This window comes from Epinephelus lanceolatus, chromosome 11, assembly GCF_041903045.1.
Source record: "Epinephelus lanceolatus isolate andai-2023 chromosome 11, ASM4190304v1, whole genome shotgun sequence".
NCBI classification, from domain to species: Eukaryota; Metazoa; Chordata; class Actinopteri; order Perciformes; family Serranidae; genus Epinephelus; species Epinephelus lanceolatus.
This window is the reverse complement of record NC_135744.1, coordinates 22,639,603-22,663,960: the sequence shown is the minus strand read 5'-3', so window position 1 is coordinate 22,663,960 and position 24,358 is coordinate 22,639,603. Positions and strand designations below refer to the sequence as shown.

The 24,358-nt window shown below is 41.5% G+C and overlaps 1 protein-coding gene across 4 annotated transcripts in view; it reads right to left on the bottom strand.

Annotated features, from left to right (window-relative positions):
- The window catches only part of abr (ABR activator of RhoGEF and GTPase), a 209,596-nt gene that overhangs the window by 67,517 nt on the left and 117,721 nt on the right, over positions 1-24,358 (bottom strand). For all 4 annotated transcript variants that reach the window (XM_078172357.1, XM_078172358.1, XM_078172359.1 and 1 more), the window contains 8 exons: positions 22,771-22,823; positions 19,909-20,049; positions 17,374-17,495; positions 14,621-14,789; positions 12,192-12,311; positions 10,798-10,873; positions 10,548-10,652; positions 5,012-5,086 (listed from right to left, as the gene is read on the bottom strand). In XM_078172357.1, coding sequence (XP_078028483.1) covers positions 5,012-5,086; positions 10,548-10,652; positions 10,798-10,873; positions 12,192-12,311; positions 14,621-14,789; positions 17,374-17,495; positions 19,909-20,049; positions 22,771-22,823 — 861 coding nt within the window. The remainder of the gene's footprint in view (positions 1-5,011; positions 5,087-10,547; positions 10,653-10,797; positions 10,874-12,191; positions 12,312-14,620; positions 14,790-17,373; positions 17,496-19,908; positions 20,050-22,770; positions 22,824-24,358) is intronic.

The following is a 24,358-nucleotide window of genomic DNA, read 5'->3' as shown; positions in this document are numbered from 1 at the left end:
TAAATGCAGGGGTTAATGAATACCATCCTCTTCCATCTCAATTAACTGAGCACTGCAGCGCTTGTGGTGTGTGTGTGTTTTTATACAGGAGGCTAATCTTTGCCTGGGGCTGTGTTGAGTGCTGGGTCAAACCATGGGTTCACAGAAATGGGAGACAAGTGATAATCAGTTAAACTAAACTGTGTCTCTACAGCTGCAAGTCCCAGTCACCAGGACAAGAAATCTGTTTGTATGTTTTTTTTGAAGGCTTCAGGAGAAAATAGTCTTCTGAGAGAACAAAATGAGGGGAGAACAGGCACAACTTAATTGTTTTCATAGAATCCAGAAGGAGAAAACTAATAAAAGCATGGCAGATAATGAATGGGAATGCATGCAGCCATGGCTGAATTAGATTACATGCAGTCATGAGAGCACGTGAACACTAACAGCACTGTTTCGTCTGTAATTTTTATGGGAACAGTGGCGACTGATGAAAGATTTGGTCCTGATTTATGAGTAAAAAAGTACCGTAAGACTAAAAATAAATAAATATAACTTTCTTTTGTCTGGTAGCAACTGCACTATTATTCCATTATTAGTTATATACAGTACATCACATGTGAATTAAGTTCAGCGCAGGCGCCCGTCTGGGGGTCAGGGGTGTTTGTGCTGGGGGCCCACCCGAGGGGACGGGCTGGGCCGAGGTGACTCTGAGCATAGGGCGGCCCCACGCTGGCAGCGGGGCCCCTCTCGACGCGGCTGCAAGGGTTCGAGAAACGTCGTGTTTGCCGGAGCTTCCACCGCCCGCATGGGTGGGGAGGTTCAGGGGAGAACCACTGACCCAATGGCGGGCTCTGTTGTGGGACACCTGGGGCAGCACGGTGATGCAGTGGTTAGCATTGTGGCCTCACAGCAAGAGGGTTCCTGGTTCGAACCCGGGGTGGAGGGTTCTCTGGGTACTCAGGCTCCAAAGACATGCAGGTTAATTGGTGACTCTAAATTGTGTCAGCCCTGTGGTAGTCTGGTGACCTGTCCAGGGTGTACCCCACCTCTCGCCCAATGTCAACTGGGATAGGCTCCAGCACCCCTGTGACCCTCAAGAGGATCAGCGGTTTTATATATATATATATACACACACGCCACTGTTTTTAATATCTCTATCTAGAGATAAAGAGGTATAGAGGTATTTACCTGCAGTATATATACACCTACTTGTCTGGGCAATGAAACACTGACACTGAACACTGAACTACTACTGATTCATGTATAACCTAAAAAACACAACTGTGAAATATATAAGTGTAGCAGCTCAATCTAGATCTGCACACACTCTTTCTAGCACAGACAACTTCAGTTTGTTGCAGCAGCTGTTGAATACATATCGAGGGAACAATGCAGTGTCACTTGTTGACACTCACACAAACTCAAAAATAAACCCAAGAACAAAGTGAACATGTTTTGCACCTCTCTACTAGGTCATGTTTTCCACTCATTTTTTATTCTAACAGAGTTTTGGGGAGATGCTCGACTCCCAGCTCCCTCCTCTGTGACCCAGTTTGACTACTTTGCCCTGGGCTGAATTTAAAGCCCTTTCCCACTGGGGGGGATCGCTGTGACACAAATAACACAGCTCCAATAAAATATTCTGGTACATGCTTCTGTGAGTTTTCAATCAAATCAGGAACAATTAGAGGCTATTGTTGATGATTACACGTCTACTTAACAATCTGAACCACTGAATAATGATAGCTAATTCCACTCATTACACTTTGAAATTCTGATATGATAATAATTACCATATGGACACAAGAGCACACACTGTACGCACACTATTATGCAAAAGAGCAGCAAATTGCTCCAAAACTCTTGTAAAGAACGCACGGTATGCTTTAAGTAGAGACAGTGAAGGAGACATTGACATTGCAAGGGAAACCACAGTGAACCTCTAACACACACAGGCTCAACTACACAACATCTACTGTACATAACAAGTAACATTTGATCCCATCATTAAGCTACATGTGGAGGAAACTGTGTAATTTCAGCGATTTGTGGTTTCATATAGGGCTGTTTTCAAAACAGAAATGAGAGAAATGGGAAATTCTGCCAGTGCTGGACGGGTTTCATAACGAGGACTCTACAGTGTTATTAACAAATATTACAAACATCCATCTATCTCTGAAAGGAGTAAAAACAACACACTGCTGCTACGACTGTCTCCCAACTCTAACCTTCAATGCAATTAGAATTTAGGTATTTCAATGTTTATCGGACACCGAGGACGAGATACCTCTCAAGATAAGATTTTATTTATCCTGGGGGAAATTGCTGCAGCAGTTGCAACTAGAATTTTCGCTTTGCGGTTGAAACTGCCGTCCATGTCTGTGAAAACATGGCTAGTTCACACACATCTTCCCCACAACAGCACAGAAGATCTATACAGTCAGCACAGTTTCAAGGTGAGCACCAAAGATTAGTGTCACCAATTAATTATCTGACCAAATGTCTGTTTCTGAGTTATGATGGTGAGTAATGGTCGGAAAAGTGTTATTGCAAAACATTCGCAGTGAAGTTGACCTTTTGGATATTAAATGTCAAAAACATATTTTGTAAGGTCAGTGTGGTCTTTGACTAACAAAATATAATCAGTTCATTCTAAAGTCCAAGTGAACATTTGTGCCAAATCTAAAGAAATTTCCTCCTGGTGTTCTTGAGATACTGCGATCATGAAGATGAGACAGAAGAGGGCATAGTGACCTTGATCTTTGACCTATGAACACCAAAATCTAATCATTATATTTTTGAGTCCAAAAGGACGTTTGCGCCAAATTTGAAGAAATTCCATCAAGGCGTTCTTGACATAAAGACTAAAATAACATAACAGTAGATGCAAAATACAGCACTAGAACTTGAAGTTGAAAACCAAAACTCAAAATATGATGTTTGATCTCGATCTGCCAAAAGTAAACCAACTTTAAAAGAATGTATCACGACTTTAAACCAGATGATAGAAGGCTTGAAGTGACTAATAATGCAACACAAGACAATTTAATAGTTTACTGGAAAAATTGAAATGCAGCATGTGGGTAAAGTTTATAAAAAAAGTTTTTAAAAAGTTATGTAAAAAGTTTGTGTTCATTAAAAGAATTAACTGCATGATAATAGTGCCAATAGAGTTTTATATTAAAGTTTAACTGATGCTGAACAGCTGTAGTGGTGAATAAAAGTTGCTCATCTCAGCATCCTGGGCGCAGCCAGTAGACTCCCACATATAAATGCTTAACTACCCACACATGCACATATACACCCACACTCAAACACACACATATAAAACACAGTCATCCACACAGCAAATTCCTAATCTAAAAACACAGGTGCAGCAGCATGTGACTTTATGACAGAGCAACGCTTTGAACACAGCTGAATTTAAGAACTCAGTGATGTAGGAGTGTGTTGTGTAAACTGAACTGAAGTATACTTTAGAATTAATCATGAACTATTAATATTGTCTTTTCCATCTCTCAAATGTAGGGTTGTATCTAAGGTCATTTTTTACATTCGAAGCTTCTATTGGGGTGTTCAAATAAAGCTCAAAATGTTTGTCATCATATTTTATGATGGTTCGAAGCTTTGAATGATTCAGTCCTATTTAAAGCTGAAGCTGCACATATTGGCTGATAATCACACTTATGGTCTGTAATCTAATAATATCATGCAGCATATTTTAATAACTGTGGGAAGTCTGTGCTCTCTGAACTCTTGTCTTTCTGCTGCAGGAAACCAACATCAGTTACTTTATTTGCTGGATACAGTGAAGAGGAGGTTTGTTTTCCTCACCTGGCACAAGTGGGTGGTGTGAGTGATCCCAGGACTTACAAAAGAAAAAGTACAAGAAAGGTTTTCAACATGTTTAAACTCTGCATAAACCCCCAAAGGGGGTTTACTTAAATGCCATTTGAGATTGTGAGATTTGGGTAAACAGCATTTACAGTACGCACATTCACGCCTTACCAGAATCCTGATGATTAGGCTACGTTTTGTTTATGTCTGACCCCCATTTAGAGGGACATTTTATTCTACTCTGACACAAAACACTTCTGTAATGGCCATTATCACTACCACCACCACCAAAGTGACCCATAACAACAACACATCCGCTACCTCGCACTACCTTCACGGCTTGCATGCCCCACCCTGGTTTTACACGCTTCACTGGACACACTGACATCAAACTGTATCAGTAAAACCACCAAACTTCCCTCAACACACTCACACACACACATGCATACTCTTTTTTTCTTCATTTTTAAACCCTTCAGCTCTCCGCGCTCCATCGAGGATCAAACAGGCTTTCAGAGGAGAGAGCTTTCCAATCCATTACCCGGGAAATTCTAGCGGGCCGGCTTTCATATTCTAAAGGCTGTCATGGTAACAGAGGAAATCACATTTCTTCATCTCACTCTCTTTTCCAGATATTTGATATTTGAACTGCTGCAACAGGGCACAAAGTGTACCGAAGCACCAGCTGTCCACTACTGACACGTCTGCACATTCCTGCCAACATCGCACTCGGCTGACAATAAACACACTTGGAGCTGCATCCGCACACGTTGTTATACAAAGGAGCATTTGTGTAAAGTATGCGATATCAGAGACAACTGCCGTTATGTTTGCCAGCAGTTCAGTTTCAAAACAATTGGTCTCTCTTTCCTTTTAATGTGCCTCGAGTGTTTTTGTGATGTGTGCTAAATGAAAACAACCACAGGAATTCCACAGTGGCTTCAACTTCTCTTTTTCTCCCTCTTCTATCATCTTCACTCTCATTCCCCATCCATCCATCTGGCCGTCTCTGCGTTGGGCTATAGCATGATGGAAACTGCATGTGCCGACTGCTGTGATTGACTGGATCATGTGTTTCGCTGGCAGACACGTATCTACACAGCAGCTATGTGTGAGGGGGACGCTTAGCCAGAGTGTGCGCACACACACACACACACACACACACAAAAAAAGCTGTTTCTGGCCGACTTACTGGCTGACTCCTTGAATCCTTTGGCAGAGTGGACGATCACATGCAGAAAGCCGTAGAGGCCAGGAATCTCCTCATCTGGAAAACAAGAACACACAGAGCAGTCAAGTCGTGTTCCTCGTGTAAATATGATGACGTGCTGCATTTAAAAGTCATTAAGAAAGGGAGTTTGTGTACATAGAACAGTGCAAAGATAAACACACAGAAACAGAGAGGAAAAAAGCCCACAGAGCACTACTGTCTCGTTTCAATCTCAAACACCCAAGAAATACTCGCACAGTTAGAAAACAGACACTCTCCTGTATCATCCTCTATTGCCTTGGCAGTGTAACATCACCTGCTGCAGGCTGTAATATTCTCTTGTGTCATATCTCCATGACTGTCACATCCCATCATGACTGCCTCTCACATTAGTCATGGACCGTTTTGCTTTAGAGAAACGTTTTTTCCGTATCAAAGCACTCCCTCTTTATTTCTCTCACAGTGTCAATCAGACATGTCATTGACAGCTGTGCTATTAATTCTTTCTTTTGTTTCAGGTCCTCTTATACCAAAAAAAGTCTTTCTTTACTCTTGGGAACCTGGCCAGAAATGCAGCAGAAAAGGCAGCTTTAAATGGCAATTTTAGGGTGTACTGTATTACCCCTTTTCAACAGTCATGGGCTGGTTTGGCTTGGCTTGGTTTGGGCCGTCAGCCCAGCACAGCAGGGATTTGCATTTCCATTACAGCAGGGCTACTTTCTTGAAGGTAAACTGATGATGGCTTGTCTTGAGTGATGATGTTTGAAAGCAGAGTGCTGATCCACGGCTGAAGTTCCCTGTTATTTCTGCTGCATGTGGGGGCAGGTAAAAGAAGTTTACCTGTTGGAGGTGAGCTGTTTGCAGAGGTACAGTAAGAGCCTGTTGTCTGCAGCTCTTCATCAACATCTCACTGTAGCTGTTTCTGCTTTCACTTTCCTCCCTGGCATATTATCAGACTTGCCTTCATTGAAGAAAAGCTGCCAACAAAGTTCCGCTAATTCAGTGATAACACATTTAATTTCCGATAGATTCTTCACAATAAAAGTCCCCCATTATTTTATTATGTGAAAACTTTTATTGTGAAGCTGCAAAATAAGGAAATGTTGAGTTTTCGAGCAGTAACTTCACACAACTTCTAATGCAGCTGATAGTGAGCATGAAACAGTAAACAGCTTTTAAAACGCATTTTTCTCTGGTCTCCTGCAGACATAGGTGGAGCGTCGCAAAACACATGTTTGTTTCAGGGGGAGAACGGGGGTCGTCAGGAGTTGGCTGTGGTCGGGGAGACGTCACTGCTACCTGCATGAGAGCAAGCGGCCCGGCTTTTGGACCTACTCCAGGGAAAGTCTATCTCTGACGCGGCTTGGCGTGCCACGGCGTGTCTAAACTGACGATGGAAACACAAATCGACGCAGCATGGCTTTACTTGGCGTGGCCAAGAGTGACAACGGAATAATCCAATCTAACAAACTCCTCATGAACAAGAGGGATTCATCAGGCTGAAAGGAGTGATTTTTAACAAGTTGGTTTATCTAAAGTCATTATTCTATCTTCATTATATACAGATCATTATTTAAATAATAAATGCTCTCACCCGAAGAAGAGACACATCAAACTTGAAGTGATAATTAACTGTGATCACAAACTTTCCTCAGATTGGTATCAGACCTCACATCAACAAGCACAATCTTCTGTCATAACAACTGAGCTGGCCGCCAAGTGAGATTTGTGGGTGGATGTTCGTTGGGTGGCCTGATATACCCCCCGCCTCCCCGCCGACACGACATGAAGGGGATACACTCTTGCTTTGGCTAAGGCCTGGCTGTATCTTGGTAAATAAACTATGATGGAGGGCCACAGGACCGTTGGAGCTCCACTGTAGGCGGCAGAGAGGAGAGCAGTCAGTCAATGTGTGTGTGTGTGTGTGTGTGTGTGTGTGTGTGTTGTATGTAAGCGACGGGAGTTTCACAGGAAGAAGGTTCAAAGGTTCAGCTTCGAGGTGGCCTACAGTGTGTCCTGCTTTTAGAGTGAGAATCAAGATCTTTTAATGATAATCTTACTTGAACAATAAACTGTCGACTTCATTTAACTAGTATGTGATAATTGAGGCGTCAAATCCAAGTGTGAGTTTTTAATTCTCTGCCATCTTATCCATCCTTTTAGTTATTATGAGACATTCCTTCCCCAGCTGGTCTCCATTTAAACTCCTACTGTGCTCCCTGCTTCACATGTCACTGAGGTGTGTGTTTATGTTTGCTTTATAATGAGGAGCGTTTTAAAGTCCAGGACAAGATGTGGGGTCTGAGCTGTGTTTTAACACACAGGGATATCACCTCCCCGGGACAAAAAGGAAACTATCTACAAACTTAAGCAAAATGACGAAGTCCTTACACAGCAGATCAAGTCAGCAGACAAGTTACCATGTAAGTAAAAAAAAATCCTGGAGCCTGACAAAGCAGTTAACATCATTAACCAGACTACTCTGTGAGTGAAACAAATATATACAGTACAGGCCAAAAATTTGGACACACCTTCTCATTCAATGCGTTTTCTTTATTTTCATGAGTATTTACATTGTAGATTCTCACTGAAGGCATCAAAACTATGAATGAACACATGTGGAGTTATGTACTTAACAAAAAAAGGTGAAATAACTGAAAACATGTTTTATATTCTAGTTTCTTCAAAATAGCCACCCTTTGCTCTGATTACTGCTTTGCACACTCTTGGCATTCTCTCCATGAGCTTCAAGAGGTAGTCACCTGAAATGGTTTTCTAACAGTCTTGAAGGAGTTCCCAGAGGTGTTTAGCACTTGTTGGCCCCTTTGCCTTCACTCTGCGGTCCAGCTCACCCCAAACCATCTCGATTGGGTTCAGGTCCGGTGACTGTGGAGGCCAGGTCATCTGCCGCAGCACTCCATCACTCTCCTTCTTGGTCAAATAGCCCTTACACAGCCTGGAGGTGTGTTTGGGGTCATTGTCCTGTTGAAAAATAAATGATGGTCCAACTAAACGCAAACCGGATGGGATGGCATGTCGCTGCAGGATGCTGTGGTAGCCATGCTGGTTCAGTGTGCCTTCAATTTTGAATAAATCCCCAACAGTGTCACCAGCAAAACACCCCCACACCATCACACCTCCTCCTCCATGCTTCACAGTGGGAACCAGGCATGTGGAATCCATCCGTTCACCTTTTCTGCGTCTCACAAAGACACGGCGGTTGGAACCAAAGATCTCAAATTTGGACTCATCAGACCAAAGCACAGATTTCCACTGGTCTAATGTCCATCCCTTGTGTTTCTTGGCCCAAACAAATCTCTTCTGCTTGTTGCCTCTCCTTAGCAGTGGTTTCCTAGCAGCTATTTGACTATGAAGGCCTGATTCGCGCAGTCTCCTCTTAACAGTTGTTCTAGAGATGGGTCTGCTGCTAGAACTCTGTGTGGCATTCATCTGGTCTCTGATCTGAGCTGCTGTTAACTTGCGATTTCTGAGGTTGGTGACTCGGATGAACTTATCCTCAGAAGCAGAGGTGACTCTTGGTCTTCCTTTCCTGGGTCGGTCCTCATGTGTGCCAGTTTCGTTGTAGCGCTTGATGGTTTTTGCGATGCCACTTGGGGACACATTTAAAGTTTTTGCAATTTTCCGGACTGACTGACCTTCATTTCTTAAAGTAATGATGGCCACTCGTTTTTCTTTAGTTAGCTGATTGGTTCTTGCCATAATATGAATTTTAACAGTTGTCCAATAGGGCTGTCGGCTGTGTATTAACCTGACTTCTGCACAACACAACTGATGGTCCCAACCCCATTGATAAAGCAAGAAATTCCACTAATTAACCCTGATAAGGCACACCTGTGAAGTGGAAACCATTTCAGGTGACTACCTCTTGAAGCTCATGGAGAGAATGCCAAGAGTGTGCAAAGCAGTAATCAGAGCAAAGGGTGGCTATTTTGAAGAAACTAGAATATAAAACATGTTTTCAGTTATTTCACCTTTTTTTGTTAAGTACATAACTCCACATGTGTTCATTCATAGTTTTGATGCCTTCAGTGAGAATCTACAATGTAAATAGTCATGAAAATAAAGAAAACGCATTGAATGAGAAGGTGTGTCCAAACTTTTGGCCTGTACTGTATGTATATATATATATATATATATATATATATATCTATCAAGCAAATCGGTGGATAAAAAGACATTGCGCATATTTTTACAGCCCAAAGCTCAAAATGCTTTGAATAGATTTTAAGGCGTCACCGGCAACTTTTGGATAAGAGCTATAAAAGTGCATTTGAATAACCTCCCATCATGACTTCTGAGTGAAATATCAATCTGAGGGATTTGTTGGTTAAATCTGATATCTGCCTCCTCACAGACTCTTTTATCTCTGCTACAGGACGGGAACTATAAATGTAGAACACCTTCAACATTTCAACACTCACAAAGAGGGCAAACTACTGAAATAAAAGGTGTCTTTTTATGTTCTGCCAAAGTGTCACATCTATGATCACCTGTCCTTGCAAAAATGAAAGTATTGTATGATATAGTTGTGAAGCTGTTTTTTAGTTATTATGCCAAGTGTTGGAACAAAACTCTTTTTTCTTATCATTATTATGGTTTTGGTTTAAACTTTCTATTTTTTATCTCATACCAGACTTCATTAAAGAACCTTGAGCTGCCTCTGTTTCTGAAATGTGCTCATAAAGAAGCACATATGTGATAAAACACATAGTCTGAATGCTTGATCTCCTGCAGAGATAATAATTAAAGAAGGAACTAAGTCATTAGCATGTGTACTAAAGAAAATAAGTCACAGTACTACACTTCAGGGTTGAGCCGGCCACCAACATCTGAAAAAGCTCCAGTGTCCAGTGAAGTTCACCAGAATGCAGAAACAAAAATACAAACCAAGAATCCCTATCATCACCACTTTAAAGCTGCTGGAGGTCAAAATGACGGCCTACTTGTACAGACATACCATTGTACAAGAGAAGAAACATTTTTCTCTATGATGCAAAAGATTAAGACAGTGTGCTTTTCTGTCAGCTCTGTGGCTATACATGTGCATTGTGTGTGCACGTGAAAGCAGAGACCCTGGTGGCATTTAGGGAGATCAGAGTAGGTCGGCCAGATGGCTTTAATGTCACCACCAGCCTCTGAAAGTGTTGCAACGCAGAGATCTGGAGCAAAAACAAACATATAGGAGCTGGGAGCTCAGCGCAGGCCACCGCCGGCACACTGCGTGGCATTGACTGCTACAAGCTAGATGAGAAACATATTGTAACCTAGATTCTCTCCTGCAAGGCCCCCCTCTCTCATTATGTGGCTTTTTTGTGCTGAGAGTGTAATAGGCACTTTTGTGTGAATTTAAACTCAAAGCAGAGCGAGGAGAGGAAGGAGCACTGTGTGTGTGTTTGTGATTGCTGGGCAAAAAAAAAGGAGAAAGCAAGAGAAACATACAAAGCACCCACACATAAGAGGACCTGAATAAAGAAGATACTGTGTGTGTGTTTCTTACCGTCTTTGTTACTGGTGACAGGAATGTTGTGGACAGTTCGGAGTTTGAAACAGGAGCTGGTCAGGACCTGGAGCTCCACAGAACTTAATACACAGGACTGGAGATCTGGAAAGAACACACAGTAACCACACAGTCACGGTCAAACTTTCACTTTCCTGTGGTGCAGTCAGTTTGTACAAAGTGGTTTGAAACCACTTGACGAAGCAGAGAATGTTTTCTGAGGACAGAATTTATTCAAGGCCAGCGTTACCTTTCTTCTGGAGTTTCTGGATGCTTTCCCTCCACTCTGACCTCTCGTAGTCGGAGGAGAGGAGGAACAGGTAGCTCTGAATACACAGGAAAAAAATACTGTTAAATCTCTGACAGTGTTTCTCATTAAAGGAGCAGTGTGTACGATTTAGGGGGATTTAGTGACATCTAGCAGTGAGGAATGCAGATTGCAACCGGCCAAAACGTCTCCTGGTTAGAATTCCCCGTGTTCATTGTTAATTATATAGAAATGACTAAAAGTAATTTCTTATCTAATTTTCATTTATCATTATTGTAGCCTTAAAGTGATTCTTACATTTTCTAATTGAATAAATGTGTAGCCTACACGCTGAATAAAAATGTTTTAATGTCTCATCAACTATGTGTCACACATCTACAGGCTGGCGCCTTTTCCTAAAATTTGCCAGATCTCAATGGCGTTGGCTAACCTTGAGTCTCCTTAGTGAGGCTAGCTATTGATTCCAAGTCCAAAAAAGAAAAACGTCTCAGAGGAAAATAGAAAACGTCAGAGTGCGTGGACAGATTTGTTTGCTTTCACTGCTTACACTGCAAAGTTTAAGTACAAAAAGGGCATTTGAACTGTTCTTTTTTTTTTCCTTTCAAAATCTATGGAAATTAAATATCCAAATTAAGGATGCAAAGTTTGCCAGCAGGGATAAAGGGAAAGTTAATCAATACTGTGTCCTCCACCTATAAGAAATGAATATGTTTTAAAGGCCCCATGCATGAAGCCTAGACTTCTAAAACCCTTTAACGATGTCCTGAGAATACCCATCAAGTGCTACAGTTTGGTTTGGCCCCTTAAAACAGGTCTATGTTTGGCTAAAAGCTTTCTTTTTTTAACTTCAAAGTGGAATAGCGAAATAACAATGTGCCTCATGCAGTGTATTTTTTATTAACCAGGCCAACACAGGAATTCACTTTTGCTTAATTTCTTTGGTGGCACAGATGTACGCTCTAGCTGATTCTGTATTTTGACCATTTGTGAACTGCTTTAAACCCAGTCCATGCTTTGTGGGTGTGACTTTATGCTGAGTCATCATCACTCATATCTACATGATCAATGTGTTTATGATTAAATTAACTGTTTCACCAAATCTTGCAGGAAACACTGTCTCCTCTACAAATCATTAATAGAAGACGTGAAAAAAATCCCACTCAATAAATTATTGCAGATTTTATACATAACCTAGATGCACCTTAAAAACACCATGATGTGAAAATATCTCATGCTGCCACAAGATTTTTATTTTGGAAACCTAAATCTGAGCAATCATAAAGGACTCTTTTAAAAGGTACATGCCTCCCTCTAGTGGCAAGAGTTGAGTGTTGCAGCTACATGGATGCAGAGAGTGTCGGGACGAACACATGTACCTTTCCATGTTTGTTGTGGATGCGGAAGGGGATGGTGGGAGAGTGCAGGAGCAGCCACGACTCCTGCTCATTCATCTTCTTCCTCAGACGCTCCACGCGACTCTGACCCTTCGGTGCTTTCTAAACACACAAACAACCAAAATGACGCACAGAATCTCATTCAGTGCTGAAACTGGAGTCCAACTCCAGTCATAACTTAGAATTTTAACACACATGACATGATGCACATATATATTTTTAGTTTCAGCGTGACTCACACTTACACACATACTTCAATCTACCAATATCTATGGCAACTAGACCAGCAAAGACTATGGATAAGCCCCTGAAAGTGAGCACAGTGCTGTAAGAGTCTTTATATATAATTCAAGGATCTCAGCTTCTCCTCAGAATTGAAGGAAAACAAATACACACATCCTCCCAGCCCTCACCAGGAAGCCGTGACTCACAGCCTAGATACAATCAGACCAATCTGGCCTCCTCTGACTCGAAATACCAGCCGTGGTCACTCGCTGTGCCCTGGGTGGGCGAGTTTACCACTGCGAGAGGGGAATAACAGGAACTGTCTGCTCCTGGAGCCTTCAATGTGTCTCAGCCCGGGGCGCGGGGGCGATTACTGTACAGACTTGTAGCAGCTTTTTTTTTTAACCTCTGTCACTCACTGAATGTTTTAGCACTGGTAGGAATTAACGAGAAGGGCTGATGCAATGGCAAATATTTACATTTATAATCACTTACATTCATGTCGTAATTCTTGTGTAAAATGTGTGAAGGTTTCTTTTCTTTTTACTAGCAAGCACCACTGAGGATAAAAGTTCTTGAATGTTGAATCTTGACTGCAAGCACAAGTGTGACGCAGCAATCCGATCTGTGGTGCAAATTGCAGAAACAATTTGGAGATTAGGAGGAACTTCAGAAGTTTTTGATTTAAAGGGATAGTTTAATTTATTTATTTATTTATTTTTTTGAATTTAGGTTGTATGAGGTACCTTTCCATAGTCAGTGTATTACCCACAGTCGAGGCACACTCCCAGTTCGGAGAAGCAGACTGGAGTACTGCCAAGGAAGCTAAGCAATGTACTGCAAAGTGTATGCTATACTTAGAATTAGGGCTGTCAAAATAGCGCATTCATTTTGATTAATTAATCACAGAAAAAATAACAAGTTCAAAAAAAATATTATGCTGATTAATCATGTTCTGTGGTGCCCTTTGACCTGCTGCGATATGAAGGCCACAGTGGCTTTGTCACATGATGGAGGCAGACGAGATGATGCTCAGCCATTTGAATAGAACATTTACAATTAAAAAACGCCCAGATAGAACTGTTGACAGGAGCACCGTTCTCTGCAATGTCTGCGCTAAGGATTTCCGTACCATCGGAGTACTTCAAGCCTGAAACATCACCTCAGTGCAAAGCATTTTGCAGTGAACCTGGAGGTCCGAGCTAGCACAGCCTCTGATGCTAGCACTAGCAGCTAGCCTCGTCAAGCCACACTCGACCAGGCGATCAGATGCAAACTGAGCAAGTCTACCTGTGACCGACTGACTAACTCCCTTCGAGGACAGGGGGACAACTGTGCCTCAAAAGTTTTTTAAATACTTTCAACAAAAGTTCATATATGCGATTAATTTAGATTAATTAATCACAGAGCATGTAAACAATTCATGTTTTTAATCGCTTGACAGCCCTACTTTTACCGCTTTACCTCGCCATCAGACAGCCCTCTCTGACAGGGAGCTGAAGCTGTTATCTATGTACTCTTCAAAGCCGCCAGACAGCTTTGACAAAAACAGTAATTCTACCTTGCAGAACACAGGAGCTGCTGGTCTTCCGCTGCCTCAATCGGTTTGATTGTGTTGTTGTGTGACTTTGGTGTTAGCTCAGATTCACAAAAGCCACACAATAACACAAATAAACTGATGTAGGCAGTGGTAGGCCAGTGACCATTGAAACAGTACAAAATAAAACAGTGTTAGTTGTTGGATAAGTACCTCATACAACCCTACATCAAACTATACCTTCAAGTTTCACATTTTTTCCCAGTTTCTGGATCAATTTTTTGGATGTCTCGTTATCGGCCTCACAGAGTTTCCCTACATGACGCATTAAACCTGATCCTGTCTAAGACAAACAAAGGTGTGGATGACAAGCACTGAGGTAAAAAGGAAGGAGCCGTGTTTCCAGCACAGAATTACTGATACGAGGGAGTCTTCCACGAATGTCTGTGCATGCCACGATAAATATCTTCAAGCAGGACACATCAGTCAAAAAGTCCCTCCTGAGTCATTTGTATGTGTTTGTGTTTCTCACACAATAGGGAAGCAGCTAATGACTCATTTTAAGGAACCACTAAAGGTCCCGCTCAGAGATCACCAACCCCAGAAAATTAAAAAAGTTTCACACGCCAGTAACTGCCAGCAGGATTACCTTCTCTTTCTGTATCTCACTCTTTAAGACTGAGATCTTGATCTTCATCTCCTCAATCTCGTGCTCGGGCAGGACCTGGATACTGGGGCAGGAGTCAGAGTCGTCCAGGGTCTGGAAGGTCAAGTCTGCCAGAGGAATGTACCACTTGCACTCATACTGCTGATGGCGACTGCAGACAGGGGATTCAGAAGGAGAATATGAAACACAATTAGTCAGATAATGGTACAATAAATCCTTCCTCTTTTTTTTTAGAGTCACCAAACCATTTGTTGTCACCAACCAGGTGTTGTCGATATGTGTTTTGAAATGTTTTTTGTTGATGAAGGTCTAGCTGAGACACTGTGTATTTAAATAAAGTTCACTGCAAGTAACAGGACAATGTGCGGAAATTCTCATCTCTTATCAGAAAAATCATTCCTAGTAAGAGATGATTAATGACATGATTCATTTTACTGTAATTACTGACTTCACGTCGTTAAAATAAAAAAAGTTCAACAGTTTCATTTCGTTTCTATTTTTAGTAAAACACACAACATCCTGTGAGCCTTACAAATGAGAACTGCAGTTTAAGGCCCTACTCACAAATGCGCTGCTTTTCTATTCAAAAGCGTACTCATCTGACCTTGAGACTAGTTCGATCCAAACACGCCAAACTAAGGAGCAATGTTCAGCCTTTTCACGTAGTCACAATGCCTAGATTAATGAAAATGATGCACGCTCAGCAGTGTGCAGAGAGGATTGATTTGCATTGTCACTAATGAGACTTTCATTAGTGTTCCTGGGTGCAGCACAGTCAACTCATTACCGGTGCGACGCCTTCATCAGAGGGCCAATTTAAGAAGTTTGATAATAAGAAACCACACTGGAAACAAAATTCTCATTTGCTACAACTAAAATCCACTGACTGAAGATGTTTTCAGATATTTTACTAAAGTATAAGTACGACACTACACTGTGAAAATACTCGACTTCAAGTAAAAGTTGTGCATTTAAAACCTTACTTCAGTAAAAGTCAGTGTTTTACTTTTATATCTGATGTTTTTAATATCACAGAAACTTTTCTGGTAATATTAGTAATATTACTACCTTTAATATAAGCTGTCAAAAGGATTTATAAGGTCTTTTGTACCTGCGGGTTGGGCAAGTCATTCCTAATAAAACTATTTGTCGTAATTGTTTTGGGGGTTGCTTCAAAACAGGAAGAAAAAAATACTGAGTTCAGAGCTGCCCGCTGATAGTCGACCAAATGTTCATCAACCAGAAAGGTCATTAGTCAGCAAGATTTCACTGGTCGCTTAGTTGCAGGAAACAAAACCATACAAACATGAAACTCTATTAGGAACTATTGTCAAAATAGATCAAAACCTATATGACTGGACTGTGTGGGAATTTGAAAAGACAGACACAGGAAGTGGCCACGCTCAACAGTCAGACAGGAGTCAGGTTAATTTCCAGGGCTGGTTAATAACATGTCGGGCAGGAAATCCAAAGTGTGGGATCATTTTGAGAAGGTGAAGGACGAACCCAAGGTGATATGTAAACTCATCTTCATTGGTCGACTACAAACATGACGTATCATCTGAAACATGGAAGTAGCTACATGCCCATTAGCCCACAGCGTCATTAACAGGCGGTTCGCTCAGTGTGTGACGTGCACTTGTAGATAAAATATAGGCCTATATTAATGAAGGTTCATTAGTACGGTTTTGTATTTCTCTGTAATGTAGCACAGTGTTAACAATGTTACTGATACTATTCTTTCTCACACCTTCAACTCAAACCATTGTGTTGCCCCGCCCAAAATATATCATTTCATAATTAAATTAATATCATAAACATGTGGGCGACTAGTTGACTTATAGCCCTAAATGATGGCTACTGGTCAACATGTTGAATCAATGAAAATGTGACTGATTCACAAATAATAGAAGTGAGATAATCGCTGGATACAGTGGGATTGAGGATCCTCTGTGACTTAACCCCATGTGACTGAGTTTCTGGATGTCTGTGCTGCTATTCCTGTGTGTGTAGCCTGTAGGCGGCATGCTGAGATAACACTCCAGACTATAATAGTCTAATTTACAGGCCTGGTAGTTATGGCAACGCTATGTGTTCCTCCAAGTGAGGGGGTGGCAGCAAATGACACAGTCAAACGATGAATGTCAACCAAAATAAGATCCAATCAGGCTAACAGCTGCTGCCGTGCTGACGAGGCGAGCGACACGCAATCCTGTAAATGTGACACTTAATCTGTGGACATGTGTCAAGCCTTGAGATGCAGCATCACACACACTCAAACAAAATCCCGGCGCTTGTGTTACCTCGCTTTCCTTTGCCTCCAGCTCAAAGAGATTCCTTAAACACACAACCCTCTGCTTGTGCGTACACATTTTCTTGAATAGCACCTTCATCCTTGCTCTCTGTTCACCATGTATATCAGCTACTCTCCAAAATACCAGAGGGAAAATGCCTGCTATCCTTTCTCTTTGTTAGCAAGGCTTCAAAAAAAGCACCCTCTGCTTTGCAAAGCCAGGAACAGAAAGAGACAGAATCCTCGGTAAAGTGCCGGTTTCATCCTTTTCTGTTTCACTGTCTGGGGCTGACGTGCTGATGTGGAATGAACAATACAGATAGAAACCTAGAAAGGGTCATCCTAAGATATGGTGGATATTTAAAGGCACACATTCATGGCTCTGTAGTGAATACACTGTTATGATATTCTGGATGGAGAGGGAAAGGTGAAGTGGACTCACCCAACAGCCGTCTTCTTCATCTTGGCACAGAGCAGCAAATCGGTGAAGAGGAAGACGTGCCGAAGCTTCCTGGAGCTTTCTGACACCTCCACCAGGAAGCCATCCTTCACCAGCTGACGAGCCTACCAGAACACAACACTGGTCAAACAATGTCAAGAGAAACGAGTGAAGGGCTGCCTTGTTTTCAAGGAGATCAATTCAAGGATTTTAACTGGTTCCTTCCCTGCTTGGGTTTCAACAAGCTCGGGGGAAAATGATCAAAATACAACAACTCTAAAATCACTACATTGGCTCCAAATCTGCTTTACAGTCACTTTGCAATTCTACATCTTAGTTAAATGTTATTCGAAAGCCTCACAGTTGCATTTGATGTGTGTTAGATCTCAAAGGGAAACTCTACTGATTTTGCACATCAAAGTCAGAGTGTTTACAGGTCTTGGGGAGTTGTATAAAGCCGTTTGTGGCTCCAGAGGGAGCTGTGGGAAGTCTAATGAATTGCCTACGAGACAACAAGTTAGGATGAAAAAAATGTGGGGGAGTGGAATCAGAAAGAAGTCTATACTTCAACCTGCTGCTCATCTCTGCTCGAGGCTAGCTGCTCAAGGTTATGTTAGCCGTGACGAGCATAACACACCCCAATCTCTGAACCAACAGCTGGCGGTTGAGTTGCATTGTGAGCGATGTAGGCACCAGGTTTTGACAGTGAAGGAGAATGTGTGAAATGTGATCTGTTGCATTAATATTCATCTCTTTTTTAGTTTATTTTACACTGTCTGTTGTGGGTGCGACAATGTTATAGGAGTGAGGTGCTAAATCAGTATATCGGAGTACTCTCAAGGAGACAAACAATGCACTGAGGGGCACATTCACAGAATAGATCGCAGCCACTGATAGCACCATAAATTGTGCATTACCTGAGACTGCTATCCACCCTGTCTCAAAGTCCAATTCACATGGGATATTGCGCTAATGATATTACAGTGCAAACACACCCATTAAGTTTTGCAACTCAGTGCTATTTGCTCTTTTTTTGTCAGCACTGTGAGTTACAGATGCTGACCAATGAGGTGCAGAGACAGTCTTCAGAACTACAGGTGAGGAATTTAAATGTGACAGAGAGAAACCGACTGACTTTGAGGTTCTCCTGTTTGTGTACAAAGCTCTTAATGGTCTGGTCTTCATCCTGGCTGTCCCATGCTCCAAACCTGGCTCAAAACCTACTTTTATTCATAGTGTCTGAAGCCCCCTGAAGTGGTTTTCTCTGATGTGTGAAGCTGTGTATCTGATAGTTATGTTTAATTCTCATGTATGTGTTTCCAGCATCGTATTCCTTTTGTACAGCACTTTGGTCAAGGTGAGATGTTTTTAAGTGTGCTTTATAAATAAATTTGAGTCGAGGCGGCACGGTGCTGCAGTGGTTAGCATTGTCGCCTCACAATAAGAGGGTTCCTGGTTCGAGCCCAGGGTAGGGGGCTCGAAACAGGGAGCCCTTCTGTGCAGAGCTTGCATGTTCTGCCGTGGCAGTGTGGGGTTTTCTCTGGGTACTCTGGCTTCTTCCCACAGTCCAAAGATATGCAGGTTAGCAATAATTTGGGGACCTGTCAAGGGTGTACCCCGCTTCTCACCCAAACCAACTCAACCAACTCTCTAAAGACGCAAAACTTTCACTGTAACTGCGCATGGCTATTAGGGCTGATCATTTGCATAGAAAGGGGCAAACTTTGCGCCAAATCTATGCATATTACCTCATTTAAAAATCTGCAAATAGCACAGGAGCACCAAGGCGCTGTTTGCTTGGCAGCGCAGTTAGGCTGTAATTCACCCTTTGCAGGTAATTTTGAGAATTACAGTTTCTGCTTGTCTTATTTGTACAGGTTTAGCAGCTACAAAAGCCACACAATCCTTTTGTGAATTCTCCCATCAATGTAAACTTTCATTTGTTAACAAGAAAATTCACCAAGGCACCAAATACACCTAACTTCCAAACCTTCTAATAAACTCTATCTCAACTGTACTCGTCTTTTGCCTCTAGAGGTTATCAAATCATGTTTGTAGAGCACTTCTAACTTTATGGAATGTGTTCGATCAATATGCCTGAATTTATTTTTAGGGTTTCATGTTGAGTCAAAACCTGCAAAGGAAAGAAATGACAGGACACAAGGCAGACAGGAAGATATGAGCTGTCCTGAAAACACCTCAGTCAAAGAAGGCAATTTAAGTATTATCCCTGGCTGCCTTCCTACATGCAGAGTATTTTCCTCCATCCAGGGTCACTCTCTCCTTGCACCATGACACAGCAACTAACTTCAAAGTCAATTATCCAGACAATTGGCTTTTGTTTTTGCTGTATCAACCTAAATAGGGAAAGTACTGGGCAAAAACAACAATAGCATACTGAACACTGCTATTCTATTTATTTTAAATACAGTCTGTGGACTCTATCTAGTTATTGGCAGGTATCTACATTGTTATCTCATTCATACTAAGAGATGAGGGTATTAATTTACACATAATGACACAGATAACCACACACACCTCTCCCTTGGGTGTGGTGACGGCAGTCCTGCGAGGGTCGATCTCCTCGTTGATGGAGGAGAGAAAGTTCTGAGATATCCGCAGAGCGTCCTGCAGGAGGGGGAAGTCCGGGTGGTCCTTAGGAGTGTGTTTCAGCAAGTCCTGCAACACATGCACAAATCCAATGGTGACATAGACACACACAGTCATGGTTTGGTTTAAAACTTTGTTGGTGCAGTAAAATATCTTTTTCTGTAAACTGTCAGAAATTCATTTTTACCTCCTAAAAAATCCACGCATGCACAAGCCCTGATTGAATTTTGTCTTATTATTCAAAACATAATTGCACTGTGCGAACACAGTGAATACTTAAGTAATCTCTGAAAATCCCATTTCCTTGTTTTTATTGAAGGTGCTCTCATCTGCATAGCAGCGGGGTGAGCAGGACAGCTGACAACAGAGACTTGAGATGCCGTCTTCGTTCCAAAACAAACAAATTTTCTCTTACTTTGCATAAAAAGACAGGAAAATGACCTTCGTAGAATCCCTCACACTAGCGTTAGATGCACTGGGCATGTTGTTGTTCTGACAGCTTTATGCAAAAGTAGTCGTGCAATAAATTCCCGTAACATAACTCGACACATCCAGGCATCTCTGCTTGCTTGATTGGCGGTTCCCACTTAATTACTATTACTCATCCAAAGAGGTCGGTTTATTTAGGCTGCGAGGACACTGTGATAAACAACAAAAAGCAGGCTTTGATTTTTTTAGCACTTGGGCTGCTGTGTGGAGCCACTAATGGAGAATTAAGATGTGTGAGAGACAACATTTTATTCTCCAGAGTGGATTTGCTGAGAGGAATGTCGAGTCTATCATCAGAAATCTTTCTGGTAGAAACTGTTTATTCTGCTTTGTGTGTGTGTGTGTGTGTGTGTGATCAGTTCATCAACATGCAAAACAAAGGAGCGACACAACAACACATATTTTCTCACTTGCCTCTTGTGCTATCTGGCCATGTTGTTTTTATTGTTTTACTTTATTCAGTGGTGGAAAAGATCATTTACGCATCAGAATAGGGACTGTGAGGGTGACATCATGCGTTTTAAAATTTTGGGACAGATCTTGTGAGGAATTTGCTCTGCTACAATGGTTACCCGATAACCTTTCGTTTCGTTTATTAAAAAGCTACCTTGGTCAAATCTGATGTAGAAGGAAAAAGAGAAATAAAAGTGACTCTATACAGAGGAATTGAATTGCAATGCCAATATTTCAAAAAGTAATCACAATAAACCTATTTCCTGAACTAACTGCATTACCTTTGGATAAGTTTTAAAGTTACAAATGTCCAGAAGCTCATGAACAATTTTGTGTGAGCACAGTGATACTTGCAAAGGAAAGATGGCTCTCCACTCTTTGTCCTTGTTAGGGTATAACACCAAGCAAAATACATACGATAAGGAGGTAACTACCGTAGCAGGCCAATCAACAGAGCACATACCTAACAAGATGGCACTCGCATGCAATACGGCGTGACGTACCTTCACATATCCTATACCAGAAAACTCCATTTCAAGTAAAGGTCCTGCATTTAAAAACCTACTTAAGAAAAGTAAAGTACTTTCAACTAAAAGTACTCCAAGTATCAAAAGTAAAAGTACGGGGCTGGTTGCACTAAGAACCTTGAGTTAAGATTTTCCTTAATGTCCGAGATAAGGTTTTCTTGAAGAATAAAAAAATCAATTGCACAAAACATCCTTTAGTCCTTAAGGATTTAAGGTTTTCTCCTTATCTTGGTCTTATACTTATGCTTAAAGTTTGTTAAACCGTTGCACAAAAGAACCTTAGTAACCAAAGTAAAGACAAAAACTTAAATTACCCTCGACTCCATCTTAACCACAACATGGTTGAGCTTATGGAGATAAATGAGAGAAATTAAGGCATCCTGAGAAGAGTGTTCCATGACTGGAGGAACCTGTTGGACACGCTTAATGATGAGCAGGTGATTTTGAATTTTACCAGAAGTCCATTAATGACTGTGACCGTCTAGGGTTGGATAACTCAACGCTCCAAAGCTGCGCTCTTCCAGTCCCTTCACAATTAATGATGGCTCTGTGGATTTATGTAACAGGATCTTTCCAGTCAGTTATTGGCGAGGTATTTCATGTGAGCTTTAAGTGGCATACTTAAGGAGCAAACTTAAGGTGCTTTGTGCAACTGACCCCTGGTTCGGCAGTAAAATGTCCCCTGTGACATATGATGTGATATATTATTGTTATTGTTAATATTGATGCATCAGCAAGTAAGCTGCATTTTATTGCTGAAGCTGGTCCAGTGCTTCTCAACCTGGGGGTCGGCCCCCTTTCAAAGGGTCACAAGATAAATCTGAGGGGTCCTGAGATGATTAATGTGAGGGGAAGGAAAAACAAAAAGTAAAACTCTAAACTTTGCCTTTTGTGAAATATTGGAAGTACTAACAACTCATTGACATCTGAAACATTACAAAGAGCTCCAACCAGATTTGTTTGGTTGTTGTGTATTTTATAAGTTTATAGTATATTTTCTATGCAAGTTCTAAATCTGAGAAGTAACTAATACTGTAGCATATTAGCATAGTAGTAAATAGCATGAGTAAAAAGTAGCATTGAAATGAAATATGAAAGTAAACTATGAGTTACTCAAAATTGTACTTAAATTTAAATACAGTACTCAAGTAAATGTACTTAGTTCATTTCCACCACTGGTTATATGTGCCAGTGTGTTGAGTTATCTGTCTCCACACACCGATATGATGGAAGTGAATGGAGTTTCTCTCCTGTCTTTTCTGTCATTTGGACGAAATGATCCCTTAAAGTCGTGTACAGTAAGTGCGAGCAGCATACTCACATGAAGGACCAGGGTGCTTCTGGTAACACGGTCAATGGGCTTGTAAAGGAGAGCTGTGGGAAGACAAAAGAAGAGGAAGGCTCTGAGTCAGTGTTGCTTACACACACACACACACACACACACACACACAAACAAACGAACAAACACACATAAACACACAAACAAACAAACAAACACACACACACACACACATAAACACACAAACAAACAAACAAACACATACACAAGGTCACAGTTCCACTGCTCCAACAAGGACAAATACTCCGACTCATGGCACCTATAGTCTGACAGGTGATATGATTTCAGCCGCCTACAACTTGTTCAGAACACAGCAGCCCGAGCACTGATGAGGACCAGACGGCGATTTTAAAGTCATTACATTGGGAAATGGGAAAACACAGGGGTCCCTTGACCTCTCACCTCAAGATATCTGAATGTAAATGAGTTCTATTTTTCTCCCCTTTATGGACGTGCCTACTGTATGCTAGGCCCATGCAGATTTGGACAAAAACCACTCAGCTTTCTCATTCAGGACAAAGCAACCCGCCACAATCAAAACATCTGCCACCACAAAAAGATTTTCTATTTTTGGAGCTGAACCGTTCATTAGAAGTGCTGTTAAAATATATCTATAAGTTTGGTTATTTATAGCACCACACTATCGAGCACAGAGCGCACTCTTGGCACAGGTGAAGCAGCAGAACATCAGGCACGTTGATGGAGAGACTTAACCGTTCATTCTACTGTGTCTAAACTGGGTCTAACTAGCCTCTGCAGCAGCTGCTTCTCTCCATCCATTTGATCTGATCAGCTTTGAACATGTCAACATATCAATTATCCACCCTGCGACTCCCACAGACCCGCAAAAATGTGAGAAGGGACACAGAGTGATACAAAAGGACACACACGCATTGTTCCTCAAAGTCTTGGTGTCTTGATGTGGCATTTTGGAGGGATTTTTGACCCCTTTTTTGTTTGTTTTTACAAATTCTCGATCTTGGTAACAAATGCTATCAACCCCACCACTACTGCAAAAACTTGTGGTACATAATTGAGCATGGGAATAGCAATCGTACACTTATTCATCATAATGATCAATCAGTAACAGATTTATGATGAGATGCTTCTCAAATTAATCTTTAGGTTCCCTCCTTTCATATGATGTAAACCACTTACATGTGGAATCTAATGTTGACCTGTTATCTCCCCTGTACCCCTGCTAAAAAGACAGCAAAAATGGGCCTCTTTGGTTTTCGTAGTATTTTTTAGCCTTTGTGTTATATATTCTCTTGACTTTTCCCCCTCCTTTGTTATCAAAAAAGCCAATCAGTAGCCTGAAAAATAGCTATTACTGGAAGGCTATCTGGAGCAGTGACCTCTGTAGCGCATTCTTACAACTTCTATTAGTACACATGTAAAAAGTCCTGTTAGCAAGGTTAGAGCTAGCACTATTGTGCTTCATTTCTGACACCTCACAAAGAAGATAACAGCACACACTATGACGTTACAAGCCAAGAACTCAGTTTTCCCCTGTCAGCACTAAAATCTGAGCTTCTGAAAATCTTCTTCTAGACTCTGGAATTTTACA